General features: G+C 44.2%; 1 protein-coding gene across 1 annotated transcript; it reads right to left on the bottom strand.

The window, feature by feature from the left end:
- Positions 1 to 5,334: 5,334 nt before the first annotated feature.
- LOC148579117 (uncharacterized) lies at positions 5,335 to 5,899 on the bottom strand. The gene is made up of 2 exons (XM_088488648.1): positions 5,866 to 5,899; positions 5,335 to 5,795 (listed from the first exon to the last, which is right to left on the bottom strand). The coding sequence occupies exons 1-2, from the start codon at positions 5,897 to 5,899 to the stop codon at positions 5,335 to 5,337; spliced, it is 495 nt and encodes a 164-aa protein (XP_088344774.1).
- Positions 5,900 to 9,982: the final 4,083 nt, after the last annotated feature.

Here is a 9,982-nt window from a genome sequence, read left to right as displayed (position 1 = left end):
TGAACATGAAATACGACGGAACCCAAGACCCCCAGGAACACCTAACGGCCTTTGAGGTCAGGATGAACCTGGAGGGTGTGGGCGACGATGTGAGATGTCGCGCTTTTCTCGTGACCCTGGCAGGACTGGCAATTCGATGGTTCAACGCGCTCCCTTAAGGGACCGTGACGACTTTCGCGGACATAACCCGTGGCTTTCTAGCACAATTTACCACTCGCATTGCCAAAGCCAAGCACCCGATCAACCTTCTAGGGGTGACCCAAAGAAACGGGGAACCGACCAGGAAGTATCTTGATAGGTTCAACGACGAATGCCTAGAGATTGACGGCCTGACCGACTCAGTGGCCAGCCTATGTCTGACATACAGGCTGTTGAATAAAGACTTTAGAAAATACCTCACTACCAAACCTATGTGGACCATGCAGGAAATTCAAAATGTGGCGAGAGAATACATCAACGACGAGGAGGTCAGCCAGGTGGTGGCGGCTAACAAACGGCAGCCCACCTATCTTCCTACTCGCCAGCTCAAAAACGGGGAAAGGCCCAAGGAGCATTCCAAGGATGGAGGGCCAACTAAACCCTTCAAACCTTTCTCCCGAGTAGGAAAGTTCACGAACTATACCCCCTGACGGCCCCGATCGTTGAGGTATACCAACAGATAGCCGACAAAGGCATCTTTTTGAAACCCCGCCAGCTCAAGGACAGAACCGGCGGAAACAAGAATCTCTACTGTGACTACTACGAAGGTTTCGGTCATAAAACCCAAGACTACTTTGACTTGAAGGACGCTTTGGAACAGGCAATTCGTGAAGGCAAACTGGCGGAGTTCTCACAGTTTATAAGAGAACCCAGGTGGCGAGAGCGTGACTGATCTGACGACGATAGAAGCTGTGTTGTGAAGCCAAGGCAAGATCCCGAAGAAGACAACGACCGCGGCCTCACTGTTGTGAATGTCGTAGTCGGAAGAGACATAGCATCGAGATCAAAGTTGGCAGCAAAGAAAGACACCAAGATCCTGGCCATATTATCAACTAACCATGGACCCTCCCCCAGGAGAACCCCAAGGATATCATTTGGACCAGAGGACCAATGGTTCCACAACATCCCGGAGAATCCTCCCATGGTAATCACGGTAAGAGTGGGAACAGGTTTGGTCAAGCGAATTCTCGTTGACACCGGCACCGACTTCAACATTATGTTCCGAAACGTGTTCGACGCCCTGGGCCTATGAGAAACTGACTTAAAAATACATCAGCATGTGGTGGTCGGCCTAGGAGATAATTTTATGAAACTTGACGGTATACTCTCCCGCCCGGTCTCTATAGGAGGAGGTCAAGGAAAGAGGTCGCTAATGGCAGAGTATGTCGTTCTGAGGGACTCCACGGGTTACAACTTTATCTTGAGGAGGAAAACAATCAAAGAGTTATGTGCGGTAATATGCACTAAGCTGCTGATCATGAAGTTTGTAGCTGACAATGGATCGGTGGGATCCCTTAGGGGAGACATGGAAATGGCAGTCGCGTGCGACAACGCCAGTCTTTTCCTAAGGAAGAAGTCGAAGGGGGGCGTCTGGGGTCTCCCTAGCCGATCTGGACGCTAGGATTGACGACAAACCTAGACTAGAGCCTGAAGGAGACCTGAAAAAGTTTAAGGTCGGGGACTCGGAGGACAAGTTCACTTTCATGAATTGGAACCTCCCCCACAATCTAAAAGAGCCCTTAATAGAGATGATTTGAGCAAACGGTGACTTATTTGCCTGGACACCTGCCGACATGCCAGGGTTCATGTCACATCGCCTAGCCGTGAAAGCAGATGCGAAGCCCATAGCCCAACGGAGAAGGAAGATGTCATAGGAGAGAGCCAACGAGGTGGCCAAGCAGACGGCCGGCTTGCTACAAGCAGGGTTCATCCGGAAACTAGACTACTCGACCTGGCTATCAAATGTAGTCCTAGTCAATAAGGCCAACGGGAAGTGGAGGATGTGTGTAGACTACTCGAACCTCAACAAGGCATGCCCGGAAGACTCCTTCCCCCTCCCCAACATTGATGCTTTAGTGGACGCGGCCGCGGGATATCGTTTTCTGAGTTTCATGGATGCGTACTCTGGTTATAATTAGATACCGATGCACCGGCCGGACGAGAAAAAAACAGTGTTTATAACGCCAGGTGGCACTTACTGCTACAGGGTAATGCCGTTCGGATTGAAGAATGCGGGAGCGACTTACCAAAGGTTGATGAGCAAGGTTTTCAGCGAACTGATCGGGAAGTCGGTAGAGGTGTACGTAGATGACATCTTGGTAAAAACTGGCCAATCGGCAGACCTAGTCGACGACCTGAAGACTGTGTTCATGTCTCTCCGGAAGCACAACATGAGGCTTAACCCCCTCAAGTGCGCCTTTGCCATGGAAGTAGGGAAGTTCCTGGGTTTCATGATAACCCAGAGAGGGGTTGAAGCCTACCCTGACAAATGTGAAGCCATTTTGCGAATGACAAGCCCGGGGTGCATCAAGGATGTACAGAGGTTGGCCGGAAAGCTCACAGCCCTATCTCGTTTTCTCGGGGCGTTGGCGGCTAAAGCCTCTCCATTTTTCAACCTCATGAAAAAAGGAAGCCTTTGAATGGACCCCAGTGTGTGAAGAGGCTTTCAACCACTTCAAGAGCATACTCTCGGCACCACCAGTCCTTGACAAGCCCAAGGACGGTGATACGCTATTTCTGTATTTGGCAGTAACAGACGAAGCCTTGGCAGCCGTCCTTATCCGAGAAGAAGGAAAGGTCCAACAGCTAGTCTACTCTATAAGCAAAGCATTGCACGGTGCAGAGTTAAGGTACAGCAAATTGAAAAAGCTAGCCTGCGCACTCCTAACCTCGTTCCAAAGGTTGCGGCAATACATCCAGGGGCATCGAGTAATCGTCAGAACGGATCAAGCGATCCGCCAAGTCTTGCAAAAGCCCGACCTGGCGGGACGAATGATGACTTGGGTAGTCGAGCTGTCTCAATATGATCTGCAATATGAGCCCAGACACGCAATTAAAGCCCAGGCAATGGCCGATTTCCTAGTGGAAGTAACCGGAGACCCTCACGAGGCCCCGGACACGCGGTGGAAACTCTATGTAGACGGAGCTTCCAACCAAACGTTCGGGGGGGAGGGATAATACTAGAAAGCCCGACCGGAATGGTGTACGAGCAATCTATCAAGTTTGAATTCCCGGTCTCTAATAACCAAGTAGAATATGAGGCCCTTATTGGTGGCCTGCTCTTATCAAAAGAGGTCGGGGCGACCAGAATGGAGGTGAATAGCGACTCTCAAGTCGTCATTTCCCAAATCAATGGAACCTATCAAGCCAGGGACTCCCTATTGCAAAAATACCTGGAAAGGGACAGGAGTTTAAGCAAAGAGTTCGATGAGGTCGTGGTGCAACATGTCCCAAGAGAAAGGAACACTTGAGCCAACCTCCTATCGAAGCTGGCCAGCACAAAGCCGAGAACAAGAAACCGGTCTTTGATCCAAGGATTGGTGAAAGAGCAAACAGTCGCCCTGTGCATGACCCAAGCAGACGCCGTTCCCTCATGCATCGACCAAATTACCGACTTTTTGGAAAATGGCAAGCTCCCCGACGACTACAAGGCCACAAAGGTGATAAGGAGGGAGGCGGCTAAGTACGTAATATTACAAGGCCAACTATTCAAAAGAGGACTGAACGAACCCCTGTTAAAATTCCTACGCTCCGACCAGATGGACTACGTCTTAAGGGAAGTCCATGAGGGGTGTTGCGGCCACCATATCAGTGGGAAGGCTTTGGCCCAGGAGCTCGTTAGGGCTGGTTACTTTTGGTCCACAATGATGTCAGACTCCCAAGTGTTTGTCAAGAAATGCAGGAAATGTCAAGAGAACGCTAATTTCCATAAGACCCCGGCAACCGAGTTAAGTCTGCTAATGGCCTTCTGACATTTCAGTCAATGGGGGATTGACCTTTTGAGACCTTTCCCGGTGGGCCCTGGACAGGTTAGATACCTGATCGTGGCCATTGATTACTACACGAAGTGGGTCAAAGCGGAGCCGCTGGCTAGCATCTCGTCAGCAAATTGCCGTAAGTTCATGTGTAGGCAGGTAATTTCCAAATTCGGAATCCCAGAGTCCGTGATATCGAACAATGGGATGCAGTTCGCAGTTAAGAAGTTTGGGGAGTTTCTTACGGCACCGAAGCAGAGAATAGCCCTACGTTATAATGCCAAAGTGCTAAGAAGGAGTTTTGAGCCAAATGACCTGGTCCTACGACGCAACGACGTAGGCCTGCCGATCCCCGAGGAAGGAAAATTGGCGGCTAATTAGGAAGTCTCGTATAGAGTAAAGGAAGTGGTCGGCAACGGGGCTTACAAGCTGGAACGGCTGGACGAGAAAGAGGTACCCTGAACATGGAACGTGGCGAATTTGACAAGGTTCTATTCTTAGAATCCAGGACAAATGCGACGACCATCCATTTCCACGATTTAGTAACACTCGTTTTATTTCATGTTTTGTTAATTTTTGTCATCGCTTATCATGTTTCGATTACACTTTTTAGTAAAAGCCACTTCTTGCTTATTTCCGTTTTACCAATGTTCTGCCTTTAACTAACCAATTTAGTAAGGTTATGGCATCACGGGATTGATCACCCCACGAGCCAACGAAATTGTGAACACTACACTGAGCGGCTGCAAAATAAAGGCCACAATCCGAATATTTAAAGAGCCACAAGTCGGCTTTGTAAATATCAAACGTCGAGTAAAATGGTAAACAGTTTACACAAGCTACCAAAAAGTTCAAAACAACACTTTACGAGGCCAACACGGCCCAAAAAAGTACAACTAATTACACATCACTTTCTCGGGATGTCAACAATCTGACCATCCCGGATAGTCTTAAAAGCTCCAATGGCAAAGGTGTTAAACTCGGGAGAAAGCAGCTTGATTTAGGCCTTCATCGCTTCCTCGGTCCCAGAAATCACCTCGCGAGTATTTCTCACCGTCTCCCTGTTCTTCTTCTTCAAACTAGCAACCTCCCCTTTCAGCCCCGCGACCTCAGTCTTGGCATCCCTCGCCGACTTGACGGCCTCCTCCAGCTTGGCCTCCAGGGCAGCAATCTTGGCCTCCGCTGCAATAGTTTTACTGCAAGAAGAGTTGAGCTGGCCCTCCAATGTCATCTCCCGGTCAGTAAGGCGGGCCACCGTCTCGTCAGAAGTTTTTATCTTCTCCTTCGAGTTAGCTAATCTCTCCTTCAAGGTCCCCACCTCGGCTCTCAAGCTTTCGACCTCTCGCAAAGACTGACGGTACTTCCCGTCCAGTACCCTGGCTTAGGTTAGGATGGGCTCCTCCCTCCTTGCGATGGTCGCAGCTCTCAGCATGCACCGGTAGATCCACCTAGCCTGGGCACCAAGATCCCCCTCATGGAAAAACTCATCAGTGCCCGGCATGAGCTGCGAGTCGATGAAACCCCCAGCATCGAAGTTCTTCTCCATAACAGTAAGCAACCCCTCAGGGTTGGAGATTGACTTCCGCTTACGGGGGTTCTCAACTATTACCACAGCGGGACCTTCCCCACTAGGCTCTACCTCAGGAGGGACCACGCTGCTACTAGGAGCGGCCGTTGCGGTGGGGCCGGTAGGCCCCGGTGGGGGAGGTGGAGCTGATTGCACTTCAGGAGTAGGGGAGGACGTAGGGTCGGCAGTGGGGGTGGCGGAGCTATCCTCATTATGTCCGGGAAGAAACTGGGCCATTAAATCTTCAAGTCCGATCTTCTCGGCGGCCATGGACACTGCAATAACGACATACAACAACTCGTTAGAAAAAAAAAAATACAACACCAGGTCCAACAGACCACTCACCTACATAGCTTCTACTCGTTTCTCGGTCACCCATTAAAGGTGCAGGTTGACAATATTTTTATTAAAAACAGCCAACAACACGTCAGCTATATTTTTGTCCTACTGGGACAGTCCTTTGTACGTTACCTTGGTAAAAGCACTGGACCCAGCCTGAAGCTCCAGTAGGTCGGAATCCGCCGTTCCCTTTCCAAGGTCAACCAGAAGGGGTGCTGGCCTTCGGCAGGCCGTACCTTAAAAAATTTGTCTTTAAAGCCATGAAACAAATCTTCGAAACCCCGAAGATTTGCCTACCCTGGGCAGCCCGGAAGGACATAAACCCCTTCTTATGCCTTCTCTCTTTGTAAGGATTTGTCAAAACGAAGAGCCACAAAAACACTTCTATGGAGGCTGGCAACTCCAGGTATTCACAAACCATCTCGAAGCATCGGATGGCGGCCCAACTATTCGGGTGCAGCTGTGACGGTGCCACGTCGCACCGGTTTAGAAGTGCCATTTAGAAGGGGGAGAAGGGGATGCGAACCCCCAGGACGATAAACATTGCCTTATACATCCAAATCCAGTCGGCAATTCAGGGGGTGTTCAAGTTAAGATGACATATTCGTTCATGGTCTGCGGGAACGAACACTTCGTAGCGTTCCTCTTCGAGAACTCCCCCGCATAATCGGTCGGCTTGGCGGAACTTCGTAAGCTCCTCTAGGGTTATTTGAGAGGGTGTATCCTTTACGTTTGAGGTGACCCAGGCGTATCGGTCAACACGGGGCCTCGGAAGGGAAAGTTGCGCCATGCCTACAGTGGGGGCACCACTCGAAGTCAGACTAATAGGTCGGAAATCCAGAAAAATCGGAACTAATACTATATACCACAGTAAGCCTATCTACAGTTAAACAAAGGCTAAAAACTAGAAATATAAATGGTAACCCCCTCTAAAGCCTAACTAAAAGCAGCGTGATTCAAACAAAACGCATGCATAGCCCAAAAGCTACAAAAACGCAAGGGGATGGCAATAGTAGTAGTAACAACAGCAATCACTCATTAAAAAAGGAGATGCTTACCAGGAAGAAAGTTGTCAAATGATTTCAGAAACTTTTGAGGAATCAGAGGCGGACCAATGCAGTGGAATCTAGAAAGCTCGAAGGGAAAATGAGAAGAAGCAACACATGAATGATTCATGAATGAGAAAAGGGACCGTGAAAATAAGGAAGAAAAACTGGAAACAAAGGAATAACTGCCACGGAGATGCACGAAGGTCAGTGGTAGAGAGTGGACTTTTCACCAAGGTTTTCAAATAATCATAATGGCATTTAATGTCAGGCACGGAGAACGAGGCGACGAGTGATGCCCCCAAAGCGAACGAACCTCACCCGCGCGTAGGAGACACGCCCTTGTCACGAGCGGCCGACTCGGCGAGGCCCCAACCAGGGAGAAAGTAGGATGACACGCACCAACAACGGGGCATGAGGCCATAGCTGGCGCGTTGGGGCACTGTTCTGGCCCGACCCAGTTGGCCCTGTGCCCGGGTCCACCGACCTGACGGGTTGGAGAGATCCGAACCCGAAGGTGACCCAGGCATCGCCACCCTTTCCATCTGGCACCTGACAGTTGGGGAAGGAAGCTTCCCAGAAGGCAGGTCTGCCAAGGTGGGACCTGTCCTAGTACAGACTATATAGGGGGAGGGCCCCTCCAGAGGTACGTCATCTAACCCTCATTTTTCCTGCCACCTTGTACGGATTCTGACTTGAGCGTCGGAGTCCCTTTTGTAGGTGGCTCTCCCCTCACCACTTCATCAACCTGGAAGATCTTCGAGCTCTCTTCCTCTCCCTTCAACGTTTTCCTGGGAGGTCCAATCACGCACAAGCGACCCTGATTCAGGTCTCCTGTCACCCCGTATATTCAGCACATCCGACCCGTTCAAGAACTGATCGAACAGTTCTTAAATTTTTTAAGAGTGCAAGTTAATTTATTTTTTTAATTAATATATTATTTTTATTTAAATTTTATATATATTTTATAAATAATATTTATTATTATTATTTCAGGAAAAGCTCATGAAAAATGGTATTTTGTTATCCGTATTTTTTGCATCATCAACAAGAAACATATTATTTTATTATGGCAAATAAATATTTAAACGATCATTTAAAGTATTAGAAAATTTCTATTAATAGAAATTGAATCGAAACTTAATTGTTATCGAAAATATCCGAGAGGTTAAAAAGATAGAATGAAGAGTTTGGAGATAAACAAAATTTAGAGTATCTAACTTCAAATTGGTAATGAAATGGAAAATTTGGGATGATTCAAGTTGTACCTTGTACATAATAACAAACCTGATCCCTGAGCTCAAAAATTTTTCTTATCTCCGACCTCCAACATAAAGAATGGACTTTGCAAAAAATTGATGAACTCATCGTCCACTACTAACTTAAATCTCAAAATAGGCGAATTCACCCCACTCTAAGTGATGAGATTTTAGAAGGAAACAAGTCCATCGAATATAACAAGAAAGAATTACAAAACTTTAGAAATCTAATGACATGGATGAGATCTAAGAAGGCAAAAGAGGTACAAATAAATCAGTGGCATTTTGTTTTGAAGTATGTCCAGATTTTGAAGAATTGCTACAAATTAAAGGAATAGAGGCTTGAGGTTGGTGGCAACCAAGATATCTCACTTTTATACATTACTTGGAGGTTTCAATGGATGGACTACCCAAGATAAAGCCTAAATCAAAGTAATCAAGAATGTGTTGAAATTATTAGTTTAATTAAGTATATTTTGTGTTTTTTGTAGTATAACTGTGTTTATCAACTGTTTTTGTTAATTCTTAAAAATTAGAAAAGAGATTAACTAATTTAGATTTTAAACATGGTCTATAATTTATAGTAAGATTTAAAATAGAAAGATGTTAAAAAGGTCATCTAAATTTTTTATTTTTAGTCATTAGTTAATCATTAATATTTAAAAATATAGAATAAAATATATTATTAAATTTTTAGACTAAAAGAATTGAATTAATAATTAAATAATAACTAAAATTAATAAATTCTAACGACTCTCTAATATTTCTCGTTAAGATAAAAGACTTGACATTTTTCAATCTGTTGTCTATTAACTTGACATTTTTCATATTATGGACTATCAATCCAACATTATATTCATCTCAAAGTTGAAAACCATTATTCCAGCAATATTCTCCAAAAACATCTATAATATCTTTAAATACTAGTGACTTAATAAATATATTCATCACCTAATAACTCAAATCTAATTTAAGGAGAGAATATTTTCTTATTGATACATACACACGACTTATATCAAACACTGTAATTAAATTAAATAAATTTTTAAAAGGATATGGGATGAGATATTTTTATATATAATACGTTATGCTTACCAAAATCTTCTATTATTTCTAATAAAAATGTTATTTTATTAAAATAAATCTTAATAGAAAAAAGGTTGTTTTAAAAGTATTTTTAATATATTTTTATTTACAAAAACTTTACTAAATAATAAAGTAAAAACTCAGGTAAAGTCGACTTCACGTGAAATTGATATCTGAAAACCGTTAGATGAAAATTTAGTCAAATCAGTCAAATCATTTAACGACTCTCAGATATCAACTTCACGTAAAGTCGACTGCACCTGAGTTTTCACCAAATAATAATTATGTATCTTATTCTCAATATTTATATTTAGTTTCAGTTTTATCTTTATACTACTATTTGATTTTTAAATTCATTCCTAATATTTTAATATTTATCAAATATATCCCTTGGTTATTATTAATATCTTGTGACATGGCAATTATAGTTCACGTGTCACTATCACGTCAGTTTAAATTTTCATGTTATTACCATGTCAATATGTCATCTTGTATTGTTATATATTTATACTAGTGTAAAATTCGAGCTACAGTCAGATCAATCACTATTCTATTATAAAATTTATTAATATTTATTTATTAATATTAATAATTATTATTTTTAATTTAAAAAGATTTTTATATATAAAAATTTATTATACAGTGTATATTGATAGGACATGAATTGTTAAAAATACTCATTTAATATTTTGATAGATGAAATATAGATTGTTAAAAATATTCATTCAGTAA

This window comes from Arachis ipaensis, chromosome B10 (genome assembly GCF_059453495.1).
Source record: "Arachis ipaensis isolate K30076 ecotype BB chromosome B10, ASM5945349v1, whole genome shotgun sequence".
NCBI lineage: Eukaryota > Viridiplantae > Streptophyta > Magnoliopsida > Fabales > Fabaceae > Arachis > Arachis ipaensis.
The sequence above is the reverse complement of the archived record's forward strand: the minus strand, read 5'-3'. Positions and strand labels throughout refer to the sequence as shown.